This window comes from Populus euphratica, unplaced genomic scaffold, assembly GCF_000495115.2.
Source record: "Populus euphratica unplaced genomic scaffold, PopEup_1.0 scaffold54.1, whole genome shotgun sequence".
NCBI classification, from domain to species: Eukaryota; Viridiplantae; Streptophyta; class Magnoliopsida; order Malpighiales; family Salicaceae; genus Populus; species Populus euphratica.
Genome location: NW_011499910.1, coordinates 722,198 through 743,724, shown reverse-complemented (window position 1 = coordinate 743,724; position 21,527 = coordinate 722,198). Strand labels below are relative to the sequence as shown.

Genomic DNA, 21,527 nt, shown 5'->3' with positions numbered 1-21,527 from the left:
ATTTGTTCTGACAGATAGTCATGCTTTTTAATTATTATTATATTTTTGTTGTAATATTCATTAATTTTTTAAGCATCCTATTTTATAGAATATTTAACAATATAATAGTAATTATTTTTAAAGTATTTTTTATTTTTAAAATTATTTTAACAACACATTAAAATGATAACCAACAAAATCTTTTCACCAGCTGTACAACGGAATTTTTTTAAAATTGTAATTTTTAAAATTAGTTTTTTTATCTTTCTAGAATTGATATATTAATCTTAACAATAAATTTTAAAAAATAAAAAACATATATTTTAATATATTCTTAAATAAAAAAACATTACTACCACCACCCCATGACGCCCCTGACAGAACAAAAAATATTGCCATTTTAATAACAATAATAATAATAAAAAAGTTGATCCAATAACAAACAAACATGGTGAATTCTTTTCCAAGTTGGATCCCATTTCGCATCTGACAAGCATGCTTTGAAGGCCTCGTTATGTACTTCGTTCTGTACTTTCAAACAAACAAACAAAGCCTCGTTATGTACTTCGTTCTGTACTTTCGAACAAACAAACAAAAGGATTATAGGATTAGGCTGGTTGCGTGGTTATAATTGTTTTTTATTAAAAAATATATTAAAATAATATTTTTTTTATTTATAAAATTTTATTTTTAACATTAGCATAATTTAAAAATATTAAAAAATTATTAATTTAAAGCAAAGAAAAAAAATAAAAAAATTAATTTTTTTAAAAACGTTTTTAAAATACAAAAATAATCATAATCTAATTAAAAAAGAAAAACAGAAAGGCTGGCATAAAAACAAAAAAAAAAATACTCGCAAGGGACAGGCTCAAAACACCTGAGAAGATAGAGAAATTCCCATTATGCGATTTAATTGTATAGAATATAGCATAAATGTATCACATAATTTTACGACTGCTAGGCTTTATCCCCAGCACAAAGGAGGGGCTAAAAGAAGCAAATTAGCAACACCAACACCCATCTGAAGGTGGCATGGCATGCTGTTCCGGGCATCTCACCTAGACACCACAAAGGCTGGTGGCATGCTGTTCCGGGCATCTCACCTAGATGTCATCACAGAGGCTGCAACTTTCTTACGCTTACTTGTGCAATACACTCTTCTTTGGAAGCTTCGGTTTCCTTTGACTCTGGTTCTGAAAGGTCATAGAAACAGATTTTCAGCTTGAGAGAATGGAAGAAGATGATTTGATTCGGGCAAAAACAAGAAGATGTACCTTTTGTCTTTCTAAAGCTCCGTAATCTGTCCTCTCCCTCCAGTTGCTCTTCCGTAATTTGATGGGCCGGTTTCCAACATATTTACCTGAAATCAAGGTTAAGGAAAGGAATTAACACACTAAAACAGCTCAGAACAGGTGTAAGTTCTGAATGAAGGCATGAAAAAGATTTAATTCAATTCATCACTGGGTAAAGGGAATTAAAATATCAACCAAAGATCCAATCAGAATCTATGAGTTCATCAGCCAAGAGTGGACAATGCCCAGTGCCCTTTAATTAAAATATTAACTACTTTCTCCTCTTTTAATTATCATCCATATGCATAAGAGCCAAAGCTGGCTGATACAATTATGAAATACATGCAAGACGCAACGTCTTCTCTTCATAAATATCTTGTTTGGTAGCTGAAAGCCGATCTCGTACCCATAGCGAAGTTAAAAGGTAACAGACAGCCATTCAGCCACCTTGTTATATTAAAAGATAACTGATACAGCCAGAGGTCAGTCTCAAAAACAGTGCCCAAACATTTGTTCCCACCCATCTCTCCCTCGTAACAGAAACAGTCAACAGCTGCTCATAACAGAACAGCACAACAAAAAAAGAGGAAAAAAAAGCAGAGAGATTAGAGTTGACTCACCATTCATCTCCTTAAGTGCAGCAGCAAGGTCAGTAGGGCTAGCAAAGCTAACAAATCCATAGCCCTTGGTCTTTCCAGTTCGCTTATCCCTGACAACCTATTATGTGAGGAAGTACAGCATAAGCATAATACAGTAACCATTGAAGCTTCCAACAAATAAAAACAAAAAACAAAAAAAACACCAGGAAAGGGAAAGAAATACAAACAGCAAAAACATAATAGCAAATGCATTCCATGTGCCGATGAACAGGCACAATAGAACAAACATGCGTTATCGACATGATCACAGCCCACAATCTCCCAGCCACCCACACAGATTGAATATGAGGTACCAAGGACCAAACTCAAACTACCAGAGACAGAGCATCATGGTCAAATCCCAAAAAACATGATTAAAATTTGTACCTTATTTCAACAATCAATCTTCTATGGAAAAACACTCCCTTTTAGACTCACATACCACAAGGAAATTTCAGAAAAGGTAAGGTGAAAAAAACCTTATGGGGATTATTCCAAAAAAATCTACAAACAGGCCTAGTTTAACCCAGATAATGCTCATTCAAGGTGAATCTTTAAAGGATTTATTAGATTACGCCATCATACTAATAAAACAAAATAAATTCATCACATGCCTGTCCAAGAAAAAATACTGAAGATGATAAATGTTGCTTGGTCCACGAACTGAACCAATACCATCAAAACCAAGCATTATGGAGGGCCTAATTTATTGACTCTCAAATTTTATAATGATAAAAATAAAAAAGGAAAAAAAAATTGACTCTCAAATTTTATAATGATAAAAAAAAAAGAGAGAGCAGTGAACTAGATTATTACATCAACTTGCAATTTGAAAGTTATTCACATGATCAAGATGTCCAGGAAATATGTAGATTGTAGACAAAGCCTACCTTAGTACACAGAAAAACACTGCTCTGTGCGCTTCAAAGAAAAATCTGAACAGGAAATGTAGAAGTTTCACAGACTAGGCAAACAATTATTCATACAGAAGAAATCAAGTGATGCGAGTGAAACATCAACTTACTCTGGCCAAGTTAAAAGAAGGAAACCTCGAAAATGCTTTTGAAAGAACATCATCATTCACCTCATTACCAAGATCACCACAAAATACACGGTAGTCATCTGCAACAGCACAGTGTGAACACCTTAGATGAGAAATAAAGTGATGAATGACCAAAATCAATATCAACTAAAGAACCGTTTCCATGGTCAATCCAACATTATTATATAGAAAAGCTCAAAAGAAAAACAAAATTGCATCAGAGAAGCAACATACTTTCAGGCCATTCTGCAAGAATTGGATCCTCCCATGTCTGGCCAGCAGCTTTACGAGGAATTGCTTTCCTTTTAATCTCTGCTTTATGTTCAACCTCACTATTTGCAAGGGCTGCTTTCACACTCTCAAGTGCTTCAGGCGTGATCGTTTGTGCATCCCTCTGAAACAACTGGTGCGCCTGTTCAAACACACCACAAAATCATTCACCCCATAAAGAAATAAGATTAAATGAAAAATAAAACAAAAAAATAGTGGAAACATAAAAAGACCCATCAAATTATCATTATCAAATAAAGTAGAACTGAAAACAATCCAAATCAAAGTAGCCAAATTTCACAACCAAATTAGATTGACTATCCAATTTATGCCCATTACATTTACTTCAAAAAAAAAAATTCCAATATTAACCAGACCCATTCTGAAACAATTTTTCAAAAAATCTATCTCATTATCACAAATTCACAATCAATTTTCACATCACCACAAAAAAAAAAATAAGTATTTTCACATCACCACAAAAAAAAAAATAATAAGCCAATCAAAAACCCTAAAATTAACCATTTTCCCCAAAACCCATATAAACCACCACAAAAACAAAATGAGCAAAATAACTAACAATCTCACAATTTTCATGTTCCTAATATTAATCAATTTTGAATCAATAAAAATAATTCATCTCATAATTACAAATTTACAACTCGATTTTCACATCACCACAAAAACACTCAATTAAACCGTAAAATCAATCCATTTCCCCAAAACCCACTTCACAAAACACAAAAAGGACCAAACTTCACATAAATTTTTCACAATTATAACATAATCATTCAAAATAAAAAGCCCTAACAAGCAAAATTAAAAAAAAAACTTAAATTCAGTAGACAAAAGTAGAATTGCTGACCTGTTGGTACTGTGGAAGGGAGTAAACGGGTCCAATCGGGGCAGGCGCATAAACGGGCGCCATGACGGTAGGAGGTGGAGCGACATAGGGTTTGGGGTAAGTTTCCGATTGCTGGAGGTGAAATGGGGTAGGGAAATACGCGCCGTTTGCTACTGTTGCTGACGTCGATGCTGCGTAAGTGAATTGCTGCGATGTTGAAGAAGATGGAGGGATCGACATGGGTTTTAGGGTTTGATTGAACGACTGACTACTCGTTCGTGTGTATTGGTGAGAATTGCAGGCTGGATTGGATTTGAAGAAAAGAGAGTCGAGTGTTCTGGAGGTATCGTGGGATATATTGTTGTATACTTGTATTTATTAGGATGATATGTTCTTTCCAATTTTAACATCTAGACGACTGCTAATTTTTTTCTTATGAAGTGCCTTCATTTATTTTAATTTTCTTAAACTTCGGTTTTAAAAGGTTATTTAATCCTTTTTTTAAAGTATGTTTTAGTTTTTGTATTGTATGTTAAATATGATAGCGTAAAGAGTTCTTGAGAATAAATTTTAATTAAAAATTTATTAAAATAATTTTTTTATTTTTTAATATCAATACAATAAAATTATTAAATTTTTAAAAAAAATAGGATAAAATACACTTTTAAAATACACTCCAAAACTTATCACTCTTTTAAATATTGTTTCAATTTTTTTTAATAATTTTAATATATTAATATCAAAAATTAAATAAAAAATAAAATATTACGTGACCATAAAAATATACTTGTAATTTTCTTTATTATTAATGTCATGATATAGATAACATTAAATAACATGATTGTATGGTATCTTTTAAAAATTGAATTTTTTAGTTAAAAATTATTTTTTTATATTTTAGATTGTTTTGATATACTAATTTTAAAATTAATTTTTTAAAAATAAAAAAAAAAAATTATTTTAATATATTTCAATACAAAAAGTATTTTTAAAAATAATCATAATCATATTCCTAAACAATCATGCATAAAATTATAAAACTAAAAAAATTACTCTAGTTTGATTAAAATTATATTTATTTATTAAATTTTTAAAAATTATAGTTTACATGTTTAATGAGTATAAAATAGAATAAATTATAGAATGACTTAGAACATAAACTAATATGTACATAGTAAAATTCAGATTATAAAGTTTAATTTTTCAAAATTTAATAAATAAGTTTAATTTTGATTAAACTATATGGACTAATAGGGTAATTTTTTTAAAAGTAAATTAAAAATCAAAATTAGCTAAGAAAATTCAAGATTGTTTAAAGGTTTGAAACAATGGATTGAGCATCATGGCATGCAAATTAAATGCATAATGGAAATGATATATTTGTCTATTGAGATAGGAAAAATTAGCACAATTTACAAGCCATATGCCCAAAAGGCAGATAGATTTTTTTTATATTCTCCTTTTCTTTTCTTTTTCTTTTTTTCTTTTTATCAATACGACAGCTTGTTTGTTAATTTGTATACCTACGTAAATTAACAATTTAATGTAACACCATTTTATTACACGAGGAGAGGAAAGAATATAAACTATGTCATAAAAAATCTTGGGCAGCTAGGTCTAATGGTAAAGAATTATGCTCTAGTTGTTAATTTTCTATATTCAAATTTTGTGACAAGTAGGCAAGCATTCAGATAAATTTATTTATTTAAATGCACCTCATTGATGGAAAATATGAGTTTTATTTATTTATTTATATTAATATATTAAAATTATTAAAAAAGACATTTATAAAAATCAATTTGGTGTTTTCTTCAAATAAAATACATTTAAAAATTAAAATCACTATATATCTAAATAGTCATTGATTATCCGTTTGAAAGTGTAAGGTAGCTATGGTGCAACCCTTGTTTTCAAATAAAATTTTAGAATTTATTTGATATTATGGTAATAATTATTTTTTAAAGATTATTCTTTTAAGATCGATTGAAAAAAAAGCTCGAGCCTCTATTAACATTGAAAAATTGTTTCTTGCAAAAGAGATATCAACTGTCATCAAAAAAACTTGTGCAGAAAATGTTTGTGTGAAATTATGCCAAAGGGAGGTATTGAATGCTATAACCTTCCTTGTCTGCTGAATTCTGATGCGGAGAAACTAGGTGAATGCCAAACTTCTTCACTTGAAAACAAGCAGGCAAAATTATGGAACACGCCACTGAATCACCAGCTTCTAACTTGTCACTAAGCGTCCAATGACTTAACCACAACATATCCTCATTGGCTTCAGGAACTCCAAAGATTTCTGGGCTATACTCCAAAATTTGACCTTTGGCTACAATTCTTATTTTGGCACGGCAAGAACTTTCAAAATTACCCCTCATGTCAGAGCATGTATACACAACACATATGTTGAAACCACAGAAATCAAAACTAGAACTTGAAGGTACGCAAAAACATGCATGGCATGTTCCCGTCGCGTGACAGAACCAATCTGGAATCTCCTGCACTGGCAGGTATATGTTACTTATGCCACCATCTTGAAATACCTGTTGCAGCATAGTCATAATTCACAAAATGCACTAGAATAAGGACGCCACAATCTTGGTATATATCAGGATAAAGACTACTAATGGATAGAATGATAGGAACTGCCAAGGGGCCTGTATTTAGGGATTCCTTTCTTGAATGTCAAATTTAAAAAGTATGTCGAGTATTTAAGAAAATGCCAGTTTAGGACCATTGGAATGCACGTGACAATGAACACACGAAATAAGAAACAGGTAAGAGTGGACCTGGATGGTAGTCTTTCCTTGTGCTGTTGTTGTCATTGCACCAAAATTAGTGTTGTCTTGAGTGATTCTCATGGATTCTGATTTCTGCAAACCAACATTATAGATCATCTCCACGTCAAAGCTCAGCAATTGTTCTAACTTGAACAGGCCTTGAAGCTTATCTGGTTCTTGGCGACCAAACATGTAGATATCCAGTGGTCCCAATACGGGTCCGAAATTGCTTATTAGTAATCTCTCTAAACTACTTGGTAGGCTTGGAAGTGATTGGAGACTTGTGCATCCTTGTAACATAAGAGTATCAAGCCTTGTCAGGCTACTAATGCTTTCAGGTAGATGCTGAAATGGATTTCCACTTAGATCCAAATGTTCCAAACAAAGCAAGGAACTAAGATTATTACGCATCATATCATCCCTTATATTGCAGTTTGCAAGGCTTAAATTTACCAAAGAAGATGGTAAGCAATCGATAGACCGCTTGGTTGACAATGTGCCGTTTCTCATTAACCAGGACCACATTCTTGAAGCCCACTTTTGAAACTGACTCATGAGAGGTCCATCTGCACGAATCACCCCCAAGAATTTCATTTTTTCCAAGTGATTCGGTATCTCACTATCAAGTTTAGAGCAACCAGACAATATTAGAGTTTGAAGTGATGTCAACTTGCACATTTCATCTGGAAGTCTCTTGAGATTTATGCAGTCCTTAAAACTTGAAAAGGAAAGATTTTGTAGGTTTCCAATGGACTTGTGAACCTCAGCCAAATTCGTGCATTCTTCAAGCATCAATATTTCAAGACAAAGGAGTTCTGAGAAGTCTGGAGTTCTAACTAGACCATGACAACGACTGAGATTAAGGATCTTCAACCCTGGAAAACACTATTTGAAATTACAAGAAAATAATTAGTAGTTTTCACCAATTGATGAGAGAAATCAGAGAACGATATAGATTATTAATGTACCCGGATTCCATGCCAAACATGTCTTAGACTGCTGTTGCATAGGTCAAGAACAATAAGATCCTCGAGATAAAAATCGACTGGTATATGATCCCAAGGGACGTGATGCCAACACAGCCACACTAATCCTTTTGGAAAATTTGCATACCCTCCTTTAAGCCTCAAATTATTGAGGTGGATTAGTTTTAGATTGCTCATGCTTGCAAAAGCATCGGTGTTTAAGTCCACCAAACATTTTGAGGCTATATTTACTTGTTCCCAGTCAAGGATGAAGCTCTTAATAGACCTGGAACCCTGCTATGAAGCAATTGTATATATGTATATATATAAATATATATATATAGAATACAGAAATCACAAAAAATACGCATGCAAACTGTTATTTCAAGTAAATGCAAAAGGTAAGCTTCTCACAATTTTTTTTCTCAAAATCTTAAATGAATCACCATGACACCAAATTCTGCTACGCTCTCCATGATTCTCAGGTGATTCTCGACGGACAATTTCCCATCCCATTTCCCTAAGCAATTGATGCATTGCCAGTTTATTGTCCTTATCAATAGATATCAGATACCTGTCGATAAGTTCTTGAATTCCAACATTCCGATAGAAATCACAGCTTTCAACAATTCTCTCCACAAAGGTTATGTCTTCTCCAATGAAGAAACAAGCTATATCAAGAAACAAATTCTTGTCACGATCATCTTGAAGAGAGTCATAACTTACTCGAAGAATCTCGTGAATTTTACCACCATCAAGGGCTTCTGGTTCTCTTATTGCTCTTTTCCATGAATCCCTAGTTTGACTAGACAAAGAAAAGCCAATTACTTTGAGAGCAAGTGGTAGCCCTCCACAATAATGCTCTATTTTTTAGAGTCTGCAAGTAATATTCAGAAGGCTGTGATTGTCTAAATGCATGCCAAGTAAAGAGTTGAAGGGATTCACTGTCATGAAGAGGCAAAATTCTAAACTCTTTACAAGGTTGATCATGAAAACTTTGCAAGCGACCATTTCTGGTTGTTATGATGATTCTACTTCCCTTGTAAAGCCATTTCCCCATTTCAAGAATTGATTTGAGTTGGCCAACATCATCTACATCATCTAGAACAATAAGTACTTTCTTGAACCGTGTGGCATATCTTATTTGGATAGTTCCGTCATCTACATTGTTTATCTTGTGGAATCCCCCCTTCATATCTGAAAGAAGTTGCATCTGTAATTGAACTAAACCATTGTATTGCTTTGACGTTTCTCTGACATCTTTCAGAAAGCTCCAACAATCAAATTGCTCGAAATTGAGGTTGAAAACAGTCTTGGCAATTGTTGTCTTACCAACACCACCAATTCCACATATTACTGCTATATTAACATCTTTGGGTTTGTCTTGTATCCAGTTGTTAATGCCTTTCACCTGAGCATCAACTCCAACTAAATAAGAGGGCACATGCAGTATTGTGCGTTTCAACATTTCTCCAACCTTTTTAACAATATCTTGTATGAATCCTGACTCAGGTCTGCAGATAGAAAAAATAAAAATAAAATAGAAAACCCATATTTAAAAAGAAATGGTTTGTCACTGCCTCGTTGCTCTTCTTTTTCTCTTTTGCCAATGCCTCATTTCTTATCCCAGTTGCCTAACAGTTTTCCATTTCTCTTTCCACATTGAAGACATTAATTTTCCCTAGATAGGCCACACTGAAAGTCAAATCTTCAGAAACCTAGTTGTAGTACTTTAAGTCCTGAAAGCAAAAGATCAATCCCTTCGCTTCAGGGCCTATACTGGTCCAGTCTCCATATGGATTTGAGGCATCAAGACTAATTTCAAAGGCCTTAATCGTATCCTCGCTTTCCTAAACAGGCTGGAAAGTAGAAACATCTACTTATCCTAACTGACAAGTTTATGAATTCCGTTAGGAAACTATTATATTCAATTAATTGTAATTAAACTCCTCATTTTAGAGCCAATTATTAATTAACTCATGGAATTTGTTGGATTCAGGGCATTATGAAAACATTTCTTTAGTCACCAAAGAGTATTCCAATCGAGACATTTGCTCAGTGGGATATTCACATTTTCTATTTTCTCTATATATACTTCATCAGCTCAGTTTCCTTTCCCTTAAGTTATAGTTCCACAACAATGGAGTTTTGGCAACCACTGATGTGTTGATTTGATAACTACTAAAAGGTTTTTAGTAACCCTGTTCTGCAATTTCCTTAATCTGAAGTAATGTAGGATTAACGATTTATAACAAAAGTAGCTAAATGATGACCAAGTAACATTCACTACGTACTAATCAACGGAGTTTTCAATTTTAACATTAAGTATAGAAACTAATTACCTGTTATGTAAAACCATTCCTGCCAGATTAATGACCTTGCAAAGAGCTTTCCTCCATCTCTTAATCTTCTCATCCTTGAAGCGTTTTGCATGTCCAGAAAATGCTTCTTCCAAATCACCTGTTTGCTTCTGATGGATCGACGTCGTAAAATACAGGAAGAACAATGTGCCCAGCATGATGCTTTTTATGTTCCATAATCATTGCAACCTCATCTAGGCACCAACTTGAAGAAGCAAAATCACTCGAGAAGACAATCAATGACATTTTTGACTGTCGTATTGCCTTTTCAACTTCACATTCTATGTCTGCGCCTCTCTCAATTGCATCGTCATCTCTAAATACATGAATTCCTGCCCACTTCAAAGCTGTATACAGATGGTCGGTGAAATTCTTGAGGGTGTCCTCGCCCCTAAAGCTTAAAAACACATGATAAGAAAATTCACACATTGAGGAGCTTGATTCCTAGTTATTAACAGCAGCCATCAAGATGGATGGAGGATATCTACCAGCAGTAACAATCAGAAGATGTCAGCAATCTGAAAAAACAGCAAGTAGTATTTAAAATGATGGGACAATAAAAATACCCATGTTACTAAAAATCAATTCCAAAAAGAAAACTTTAAGTTATTTTGCAAATCCTTTGATATTAGTAGTAGTCATCATGGTGGATGAAGGAGTATATTTACCACTAGTAACACTCAGAAGATATCACTAATCTGAAAAAAACAGCAAGAACTGCATAAAATGATGGGAAAATAAAATTAACCCTCTAATTAAACAGGGTTATCCTAATCAATTTGCAACTAAATTAAACATCTTGTGAGTGTCCCACAAATCCTTTAATATTTTAGTTGTTCATTTAAAGCATATCAATCATGAAGTAGTTCTTCGTGCTCTAACTTCTATCTATTAAACAAGAAAATCCTACCGCCATGCAAAATAATATTCCATGTCGTGAAAACGAAAACAAGAGAGAGGATATAAATGCCTACTGGCCTTCGCTTTCCTGTGTCTCTGCTGTGATTGAGAACCTGCATTATGGCACTCACTGTCGGCCTTTGGTTGATACATAGATCAGAAAGTCAACTGTTAAGTCCAGGCAGGGGGGTAAGATGTTTTATGGTGGGTTTTGGAACGTGGTGTTGTTTTTAAATTTTGATTTTTTTTTATTTAAAATAATTTTTTTATTTTTATATTGTTTTGATGTATTAATATAAAAAAAATTTTAAAAAAATTATTTTAATATATTTTTAAACAAAAAACACTTTAAACTCATCACCATAAATATAATCTCAAATACACTCTTAATTATAATTATAATTAAAAAAATAAAATGCCTCATATTAACTATATATCTATGGCATAGAATAGCTAAATTATCATTTTATCTTTGCTAAAAAAAAAACCTTATATAACTTGGTTTTAAGGGTGGAAAGATCTTTTCCATGTCATATTAATAAAAAATAAATAAGTTTTTATATATTTTAAATACACAGTATAATAACTCGTATAACTTTTAAAGTAAAAGAATTGAAAACTAAAAAGAAAGGTTTTTTGGTCTTTTAATGTTTTGAATACTCATTAAAATGATCATACTGTTTTTAAAAACAAAAGGAATAAAACTTGTGGTTAGCAGTATTTAAGTCTTTTTCACTCTATATTTTCACTTTTATTTTTTTAATTATTTTTATATATGTTCAAAGACTTAATTAACCCTCATTCAAATTGGTTAGTACAAAAATATACATGTGCCAACGAGTAAGCGACACTTTTACTTTTTGTGTTGCACATTCATTGCTTACAGTAATCAAACACTAATATTCATGATGATATTGGAAGCAACGTGTTGTCCTCTTCATAGTGATGGAGTGCATGTTCATGGTGGAGCTTTGGTTGGGCTCTGGTGAAAAAAAATAATTCTTATATGTTTTCTCTCTTATGGCCTTGAATTTCGCATTTACCCTTTCAAAAATCAATTATGTCATTCAATTTGTATTTTTATCAATTTTATTCCTCGTTTTTTTATTACTATTTGTTTTTCTTTTAATACTTTTTGAAGTTTATTTGATTTTGAATTTCATTACCTGCATTTTATTTCATCTAATTTTTGTATCCAATTTGATTCTTATTCTTTTAATTACTATTTTTTTATTCTAATCTTGATTTGTTTTTCAATTTTTTTTCCTTGTCATTTCATTTCATTTAACTTTTATATCCAGTTTTGGTCCTCATTTTTTTTATTGCTATTTTTTATCACCTTTTTAATTTATTTTAATTTTCAATTTAGTCCCTCATTGTTTTCTTTCATTTATTTTTATGTCAGATTTGGTCCTCATTATTTTGATAACTATTTGTTATTGTTTATGATTAAGAATTTCACTTAGTGATTTTTTTGTGTTTTCCTTCTTTCATTTGTTTTTATTTTTTGATGAAAAATAATTTTAGTCTCACGACCCAAGTCATTGTTTTTGAAAATTAGTCAGATTTAACTTCACTCTTTTTTAAACCATTTTTTAAAAATTAATTATTTTTTCAATCTCATCCTTCAACTTTAGGTTATTGGATCTTGAGTTTCATGATTTTTTTTCCTGCTTTCCTTTCAATGGTATTATCCCGATCTTATATCATAGGTTTGTTGAGTTAACTCGGGTTGATTTAATTTTTTTATATTTTTTTAATTTGATTTATTTTCCATTCTTCAATATTAAGTTATTGGCCTCGAACTTCATGAATATTTTTTTAATTTTTCTCTTCATTAGGTTATCACATTCTCATTCAATTTTAATTTGTTATCGAATGAGATCATTAAGATATTTTAAAAATATTTAGAGGGTATTTTTTTATAATATTTGCAAGCATTTATTTTTTTGATTGGTTATTGGCTTTTTCTGAGTTTTTTTTAGGTTTTTTTTTCTATTGCTTTTTTTATATAATATTATTAATTTGATCAAGATTATTGAATCTATTTGAATCAATGATTCCACATCTTTTTCTTACTCCTTTGAAAATATTATCATTGTTTAAATATATTTTTATGTTAGGAAAAGTTTGATCGGTTTGCACACCTATTTAGTTTAAAATCCAATACAATCAACTAAATATGACCTAGTAGATTGATTTAGAAAAGTCTAATCAGTTATAAAGTTATTTTCAATGACAACGGCTCTAGGCATGAACACCCCAACCTCTAGACCTAGCCTGCATATATTATCATCATTGGGCCTATAGTTGAGCTCGAGATTAGGCTCCGTCGAGAATCCTAAGTTCAGAAGATGTCATCCTGGGAACATATCGCCTAAGTCTATTCCCAACCTTGACCTTTTGAATAGTTAGTCCTCAGTATTAAATGCCTAATGCCATTAATATGACCTTTCATCATGATGGGAGTTCATATAACGATGTTAGAGAATGCTTTTACTAGAGCTTTATACATATGCCCCTAAGCTAAGTAATGTCTTTATGAAAGGGCATTCGGTTTTGAAATCAATGCCTCAACATATACTCTCTTATTACTTCAATAATTTTTTTTTATGTATCTTTTTCGTAAAACATGCACAATATAATTTTTTTTAAGCTTCATACCTTTTATCGCATGTGTGCGGTGTCGCGACGATCATCCTTTTGAGTTAGGAATTTATCTAGTGATAGGGAAAAGAACAAGGAATTTTTGTTTCTTATAAGAAAATGGGGATGAAATTTCTTATAAAAAAAAGAGGGATGGAGTCGTCGTTTAATATTTTAGTCACTAGGAACCATAATTGTTTTTAGAGTCTAGATAGAGGAACTAATTGTGTATAGGAGGACGCATCACCCCTAAGATACTTTACATAAAATAAATTGTATTGTTTGATATAATCTAAGGTCTTATTATATTTTCTAGTCGTTGATTTGTTTAAGGTTTTAAAAAAATCTTTCTTGGTAAGGATGTCCTTATCTTATCATCTTAAAGCATAGCTATTTTAGAGTCAAAATATATTTTTGTATTTTTTTCTTTTAATATTAGGAACACGTCTTACATATAAGTTCGTAATCCTTGATATTAAGATAAACAAAACAATTTTTTTTTGTACTTCTAAAATGTATGTCAAGTTATCTTGACTTTAATAAACTAGTTATTAAATCCAAAAATACATGTACAAATAAAAGACTATTTTTGTAATTTTTTAATACTCAAATATAATTTATTTTTAAGAGACTTGGCAATACTAAAAAAGAAATTTATAATTTTTGTCCTAACAGCTTAATCAATTATAAATCATCATCAAACAATCCCAAAAACATACACACAATTAATATTTTATCCTAAAAAATAGTAATTTATTAAATAAATGGTTTGGGGTTAGGAATTGACCTTCCAATATTGTTGTGGTTGTCTAGGGACTAGTGGAAACCTTCCAAAATTGCTAAGTAATCCCAACAGCGCGTGGAACCACGCACCACCACCACTATTGGTGCGTGGAATCATGCATTGTCTTTGTTGGAGGAGGAACACCTAATGAATCTATGATGCCTCTATCTCATCTTTAATTCCTAACTAACGGTGTAGTAAATAGATACATGTAGATGGAGCTCTGCTCTATTGAAGTTTCAATCTTCTTTTTGTTTTTCAGACCAAGTCTACCTTTCTCCTTACTGCTGAGTTCTGATGCTAATATTGGTGAGAGAAAATTTTAGAGGGTCTGAAAATAATACATCTCTTCTTAGATTCCCCACTAGTAAAGCTATAAATGGATCTCTATAGTAGGAGCTCTACTACATTGAAATTTGATGTATGCTTTTGTTTTTCAACCCAGGTTTATCTTCTCTCCTTACTACTATGTTTTAGTGATGCTACTAGTGGGAGAAATTTTTACAACATCTGAAACTAATACATCCCCTCTTAGATTTCCCATTAGTAGTGTCATAAATAGATCTCTGTAAAGGGAACTTTACTACATTAGAGTTTAATGTTTGCTCCTTTTTTTTCTTTACAGGTGGTTGCTACTACAACTGCTTGCAAAGGCTATTTTGTGATGATTTGAGGGTTGTCCTGGGGTGACTTGGAGATTGACTTTTCTTGTATGAGAAATGGTTGTTTGGGTGATGTTTTTATGGTTAAAGCTTTATATGGTTTGGGGTTTGTTTTGTTTTGTTTTTCTATGTGTCTGCAACCCTTCTCAACTTGCTTCTGTCAAGTTGCTATTATTTATTTTATTTTATTTTTTGAATTTTAAAAGAAAATGATGATTTTGGAAGAAACTTGAAAATTATATTATGACACCTTCTATATCAGTATTAATTTAAATATTGATTTTCTAAATCTTACAAGAGATATATTTACAGAAACTCATAAAATCCAAGTTTGACAATCCTAGTCTAGCCTTGGAAAGATCTTGATTTAAGTAGGATTTTTCATGAAAATCATCAAATCTTAACAACTCAATAAGCCACCCTTTTATTGTTCATCTCCTTGGCTTTCACTATGGATTGACTATTTAATGGCTTAAATTTTTGTTAAATTTGCCAACTCTTGATCTTAATCAAATACATATATTCTTGCTTTTTTTTTTCCCAAGTTGTTGTCTTCTTCCCCTCTCCTCGTCCAAAAACCCTAACATACCCAACAACTTATTTCTATTTCCAAAACCCACAATTATCACCAAATTGTTCGAAATTTAGGTTGCAAACAATCTTGGCAATTGTTGTCTTGCCGACACCAGCGATTCCATATATTACTGTTATATTCACATCTTCAAGCCTGTCTTGTATCCAGTTGTTAATATCTTTCACCTGAGCATCAACTCCAAGTAAATACGAGGGCACATCTAGTATTGTGCGTTTCAACATTTCTCCAATGTTTTTGACAATATCTTGTATGAATTCTGCCTAGGTCTGCAGATAGAAAAAATAAAAATAAAATAGAAAACCCATATTTAAAAAGAAATGGTTTGTCACTGCCTCGTTGCTCTTCTTTTTCTCACCAATGCCTCATTTCTTATCCCAGTTGCCTTGCAGTTTTCCATTTCTCTTTCCATATTGAAGACATTAATTTTCCCTAGATAGGCCACACTGAAAGTCAAATCTTCAGAAACCTAGTTGTAGTAATTTAAGTCCTAAAAGTAAAGTAAAAGATCAATCCCTTTGCATGAGGGCCTGTACTGGTCCCGTCTCCATACTTTAAAGTATTGAAATGCTTCCTAAACAGGCTGGAAAGTACAAACATCTACTTATCCTAACTGATAAGTTTATGAATTCCATTAGGAAACTATTATATTCAATTAATTGCAATTAAACTCCTTATTTTTTAGCCAATTATTAATTAACTCATGGAATGTGTTAGATTCAGGGCATTATGAAAACATTTCTCTAGTCACCAAAGACTACTCCGATCAAGACATTTTCTCAATGGGATATTCAGATTTTCTATTTTCCCTATATATACTTTATCAGCTCAGTTTTCTTTCACTTAAGTTATAGCTCCACAACAATGTTGTTTTGGCAACCACTGATGTGTTGATTTGATAACTACTAAAAGGTTTTTAGTAACCCTGTTCTGCAATTTCCTTAATCTGAAGTAATGTAGGATTAACGATTTATAACAAAAGTAGCTAAATGATGACCAAGTAACATTCACTACGTACTAATCAATGGAGTTTTCAATTTTAATATTAATTATAGAAACTAATTACCTGTTGTGTAAAACCATTCCTGCCAGATTAGTGACCTTGCAAAGAGCTGACCTCCATCCCTCAATCTTCTCATCCTTGAAAAGCTTTCCATCTCTAGAAAATGCTTCTGCCAAATCACCTGTTTGCTTTTGGACTTCTGATGGATCAACGTCATAAAATACAGGAAGAACAATGTGCCCAGCATGATGCTTTTTATGTTCCATAATCATTGCAACCTCATCTAGGCACCAACTTGAAGAAGCAAAATCACTCGAGAAGACAATCAATGACATTTTTGACTGTCGTATTGCCTTTTCAACTTCACATTCTATGTCGGCACCTCTCTCAATTGCATCGTGATCTCTAAATACATGAATTCCTACCCGCTTCAAAGTTGTATACAGATGGTCGGTGAAACTCTTGCGGGTGTCCTCACCCCTAAAGCTTAAAGCATATCAATCATGAAGTAGTTCAACTGACGTTTGTGCTCTAACTTCTATCTATTAAACAAGAAAATCCTACCACCATGCAAAATAATATTCCATGTCGTGAAAACAAAAGTAAAAGAGAGGATATAAATGCCTAATGGCCTTCGCTTTCCTGTGTTTTTGCTGTGATTGAGAACCTGCATTATGGAACTCACTGTTTGTATTTGGTTGATAGATAGATCAGACTATCAGAGCAAGTCAACTGTGTTTTAGTCAAGGCAGGGGTGGGAAAGGTGTCTTAATTACAATTACAATTAAAAAATAAATTAGAAGGCCTCGGATTTACTGTTAACCTGTTGCTTGGAATAGCTAAATTACCATTCTACCCTAGCTAAAAAACCTCATATAACTTGGTTTCAAGGGTAGAAAGGTCTTGTCCATGTCATAGCAATTGGAAAAACAAAGAGTCTTTTTATATTTTAAATACACAATATAATAATGTTTTACGTACCTTTAAAAATAAAAGAATTTCAAATTAAGAATAAAGGCTTTTTGATCTTCTAATATTTTGAATACACATTAAAATGATCATATTGCCTTTAAAACAAAAGGAATAAAACTTGTGGTTAGGGGTACTTAAGTCTTTTCCACACTATTCTTCCACATTATTTTTTTAATTATTTATATATATATTTAAAGATTTAATTGACCCTCATTCAAATTGTTATTACAAAAAAATACACATGCCAATGAGTGGAAGGCACTTATACTTTTTGTGTTGTGTATTTGGCATTTCTGATAATTAAACACTAGTATCCATGATGACATTGGAAGCGACTAGTTGTGCTCTTCATAGTCATGGAGTGCATGTTCATAGTGGAGCTTTAATTAGGCTCTCATGGAAAAAAAAAATTTCTTTTGTGTTTTCTTTTTCATGGCCTTGAATTTCTCATCGATCTCCCAAAAATCAATTGTGTTATCTAGTTTGTATTTATATCAATTTTAGTTTTTTTTCTTTTTATTAGTATTTGTTTTTTAATGCTTTTTATAGTTTATTTATTTTTTAATTTCGTTCCTCGGCATTTTATTTCACTTAATTTTTGTATCCAATTTAATCTTCATTCTTTTAATTACTATTTTTTTGTTTTTTATTCTAATCTTAATTTTTTTTTAATTTTTTCCCTTGCCATTTTATTTCATTTAATATTTTTTTTTCAATCCAAAATAAAGGAGACTTTTGGGCTCATCTACTAGTTTAAAAATTGACTTTGGCCCATATAAAAAAACGAGAGAAGGGCTTATACTTCATGTTTAATGAAAAATAAAATCATAATTATAAATGTAGAGGTCCAAAACTATTTATAATTTCAAAATTAGAATAGCAAGATAAAAGGTTGATGGGCTCTGATATGATATGATAAGAGATTTAATTGCCCTATAAAATTCTAAAGTGACAAAAGAAAAGGATGGAATGTCCTTAAATTCTATGATTGAGAGTCCTAATCCTAGGAGCATACCAGTTAAAGTCATAATTAACAATGAGTTAATTATAACTTTAAAGGATACTCACAGTACATATAATTTTGTCCAAGGCTGCTAGAAAAGGTGAAAATAAAATTTAAAAAACATGGATCTATTAAAGTTAAGATCATAGAAAGGACCAAAATCTAGAGCATAAAGAATTGCTCCGGTTTCAATTTTACTACTCAATGAGTTTAATTGTGAGGTTATGATATAATTCTATAAGTTTACTGGTTGAAGGGTTTAAGGCCCATTTTATAAGGTTTCTTTGAACTAACCACAAAGTTCCAATATAATAAACTCAAAGTCTAACTAAAGGGTTTGAGAGTTTAAAAGTTGGTAATAAACTGTACGCTAGGGAAGCTTAAAAGAAATGAAAGGACTAGTCTTGCAAATATAAGCTTTAGAGGTTGAGACCAAACACAATGTCATAACCCAATTCTAGGTTATTCCTTTTAATTTTTTTTTTCAAAATAAAAATTAAAAAATAAAATAAAGGCTGACAATGTCAAGAAAGCAGATCAAAAAGGGCTACAAAAATAGAAAAAAATCAAGCTGTAGTTTTTTAAGAAAATTCAAAGCCTAATCATACCTCATTATGCCTAAAAATGAAGAAAAATACAAATTCAATGTCAAATTGAATTATTATTGAATGAATTTGCATAAAAATTGAGTCTAATGATATAATTAAATTTTTAATAAGCCAATTTAATTTAATCATGGGTCAAATTAAATTTTAATTATATTTAAGAATTAATTTGGATCCAATTGAAGGATTTAATTAAGTGCAAGGACCTAATTATACTTTAAATAGGTCAAATTAATTTTAGTTTGGGTTTAATTAGTGAAAAATTAAGTTTGGGAGCCTAATTTTGGCTTACTTGAGAAAATTGGAATTTTAAGAGACCAAATTTAGTTTTTATCAAGTTAATTGATTGAAATTAGGGGTTTAATTGCATTAAATAAAAAAATTTAAGGTCAATTAGGGTTCAATTGAAAGCAATTGAAAGAGGAAGAACTGAAATAAACTTTGGCAAAAATAGGAATCGACACTATTTATTATCTTCTTTTTTCCTCTAAAAAAGATGATCTGGTTACTTACTTTACAGTTGCATTTAATGTACCTAATGTCCATCAAATTTGACAAATTTTATATGAAAATGATCTTATGCACTTTCTCTATGACACCATGTGATCAGTTTAGGCTAAATGACAAAAAATCATCTCTGGTAACAGTCTAAAAAGGTCAATTTAGTCAGCTTTTGTCCACAGATTTGCAACTCATAATACCTACTTTAAGTCGACGATTGGGATCCTTCCCAACTGAATCAAGGGCTGAAATGTTTTTTCAATGTAAATAAGATTACCTTCTTCCATCGTCTATAAATAGAGATAAGTTTTATGGCTTGAGAAAGGAGAAATGTGAGTTCAAAGTCAGCCAAAAAAACCAGTTTTTTTGTCAGTTTCTGCAATTTTTCTTCTTTTTTTCTCTCTCCACCGTGGCCTTCAACTACCACCACCCTTACCATTGGTTTGGTCACCATTAGCTCCACCACAATTATCACTGGTTTGGTCACCATTAGCTCCACCACAAGAAGCTAACAAAACCACCCGCCAATCACCAAGAGCCACCGTCGGTTTCTCTCTCTGCTCTGCAGCCTCTTTCATGTGTTTTTTCTTCTTCTTTTGCTTCCTTTGTTGCCGACCACCATCTGTCACAGCCTCAGCCACCATCTTCATGGCATTCCCTCACCATTTCTACAACCAACCAGTCATCAAGCAGCCACTGTGCTTTTCTCTCTCCTCTGCAACCTTTTCTTCTTCTTCCCACAGCCAACTCCAACCACCATCACCTCAGTTGATGTCCCCTAAGCCACCAACTGAACCACCTCATCGTAGCAGCCACGACCCCTTTAGCCAGGTGAGCCTCCCTTCCTTTCCTTTTTATTCTTCTCCCTTCCTCCCCTCCCTGCTATTCCCTACATGAATAGTAAGAGTGAAATATAATTCATGTTCTACTATTTATGCAGGAGATAAATTATATATCTATGTGCATGTGTGTGTGTATTATAATAAAAAAATAAAAAAAAATATGAAATCATTTTTTAAAAAAAAATATATGATTTTCTCGTATATTTTTCTACCCATTTTGCATAATATCGAGTTGTATATTTACACTGTAAAATACAAATCCAGTATTAAAATACCTGGTTTCCTCCGAAATTATTAAAAAATTCAAAACATTTTTAAAAAAAATCTCAAAATTTTTTTAAATCAATTTCCATTTTCAAAAAATAAAAAAAAATATATTTTGTCGCATATGGCCAAATCCTGAAATTTTTCCAATTATATTTTTCATAAAAAAATTGCATCTTTTTCATGTAAAAAAATTCAAAAATGGATATCGTAACCAGTTTATAATTATCCATTAGGATTTGGCCAACATATAAAAAAAAATTAATTTTTTTAATCCAGATGTAGACTTTAATATTTATGGGGTGTAAAATTATACGATAAAATACACTATCAGGTATTAAAGATACAATATGTAAATAAATGCAATGCTAAAATTCAGACTTTAGAACGGTTAGGATTTAACCCAATAAAGTAGAAACTCTCTTACGAATATAAATCTGCTTTGAGTTTTAGAAAAGACCAACAAATATCCGACTCAGAAAAAAACAATCAAACAACAATGCAGCTTAACTTAGGTAGGGTGCACTGGGGGTGACACGTCTTCCCCTTGGACAACTAGTCCCTTACTCAAACTCTTGCA

The 21,527-nt window shown here is 31.7% G+C and overlaps 3 protein-coding genes across 5 annotated transcripts; all 3 read right to left on the bottom strand.

Moving 5' to 3' along the window:
• Nucleotides 1-858: 858 nt before the first annotated feature.
• On the bottom strand, nucleotides 859-4,510 carry LOC105133869 (RNA-binding protein 42-like). 3 transcript variants are annotated; one of them, XM_011038009.1, is made up of 7 exons: nucleotides 4,090-4,508; nucleotides 3,189-3,366; nucleotides 2,937-3,034; nucleotides 1,895-1,991; nucleotides 1,257-1,342; nucleotides 1,100-1,175; nucleotides 859-1,022 (listed from the first exon to the last, which is right to left on the bottom strand). In XM_011038009.1, the coding sequence occupies exons 1-6, from the start codon at nucleotides 4,306-4,308 to the stop codon at nucleotides 1,122-1,124; spliced, it is 732 nt and encodes a 243-aa protein (XP_011036311.1). In that variant the 5' UTR covers nucleotides 4,309-4,508; the 3' UTR covers nucleotides 859-1,022; nucleotides 1,100-1,121. The 3 variants fall into 3 exon arrangements, 2 of the variants coding, with proteins under 2 accessions (XP_011036311.1, XP_011036310.1); XM_011038008.1 differs by having other exon boundaries at nucleotides 861-1,040; nucleotides 1,086-1,175; XR_843886.1 differs by lacking the exons at nucleotides 859-1,022; nucleotides 1,100-1,175 and adding an exon at nucleotides 1,681-1,795 and having other exon boundaries at nucleotides 4,090-4,510.
• Nucleotides 4,511-6,069: 1,559 nt separating this feature from the next.
• Nucleotides 6,070-8,680, bottom strand: LOC105133867 (TMV resistance protein N-like). Its single transcript, XM_011038006.1, has 4 exons — nucleotides 8,228-8,680; nucleotides 7,817-8,110; nucleotides 6,858-7,733; nucleotides 6,070-6,611 (listed from the first exon to the last, which is right to left on the bottom strand). The coding sequence occupies exons 1-4, from the start codon at nucleotides 8,348-8,350 to the stop codon at nucleotides 6,156-6,158; spliced, it is 1,749 nt and encodes a 582-aa protein (XP_011036308.1). The 5' UTR covers nucleotides 8,351-8,680; the 3' UTR covers nucleotides 6,070-6,155.
• Nucleotides 8,172-17,176, bottom strand: LOC105133868 (TMV resistance protein N-like). The gene is made up of 2 exons (XM_011038007.1): nucleotides 16,824-17,176; nucleotides 8,172-9,327 (listed from the first exon to the last, which is right to left on the bottom strand). The coding sequence occupies exons 1-2, from the start codon at nucleotides 17,093-17,095 to the stop codon at nucleotides 8,619-8,621; spliced, it is 981 nt and encodes a 326-aa protein (XP_011036309.1). The 5' UTR covers nucleotides 17,096-17,176; the 3' UTR covers nucleotides 8,172-8,618.
• Nucleotides 17,177-21,527: the final 4,351 nt, after the last annotated feature.

Coding starts and splice junctions, on each gene's coding strand:
- LOC105133869 (XM_011038009.1), bottom strand. CDS start 4,308: ATGTCGATCCCTCCATCTTCTTCAACATCGCAGCAATTCACTTACGCA. Junction 3,035..3,188: donor TCTTGCAGAATGGCCTGAAA/GTATGTTGCTTC, acceptor GTGCTGTTGCAG/ATGACTACCGTGTATTTTGT. Junction 1,176..1,256: donor GAGCTTTAGAAAGACAAAAG/GTACATCTTCTT, acceptor ATGACCTTTCAG/AACCAGAGTCAAAGGAAACC.
- LOC105133867 (XM_011038006.1), bottom strand. CDS start 8,350: ATGCATCAATTGCTTAGGGAAATGGGATGGGAAATTGTCCGTCGAGAA. Junction 7,734..7,816: donor ATGTTTGGCATGGAATCCGG/GTACATTAATAA, acceptor AATTTCAAATAG/TGTTTTCCAGGGTTGAAGAT. Junction 6,612..6,857: donor AAGGAAAGACTACCATCCAG/GTCCACTCTTAC, acceptor ATGCTGCAACAG/GTATTTCAAGATGGTGGCAT.
- LOC105133868 (XM_011038007.1), bottom strand. CDS start 17,095: ATGTCATTGATTGTCTTCTCGAGTGATTTTGCTTCTTCAAGTTGGTGC. Junction 9,328..16,823: donor GGAATGGTTTTACACAACAG/GTAATTAGTTTC, acceptor TTCTATCTGCAG/ACCTGAGTCAGGATTCATAC.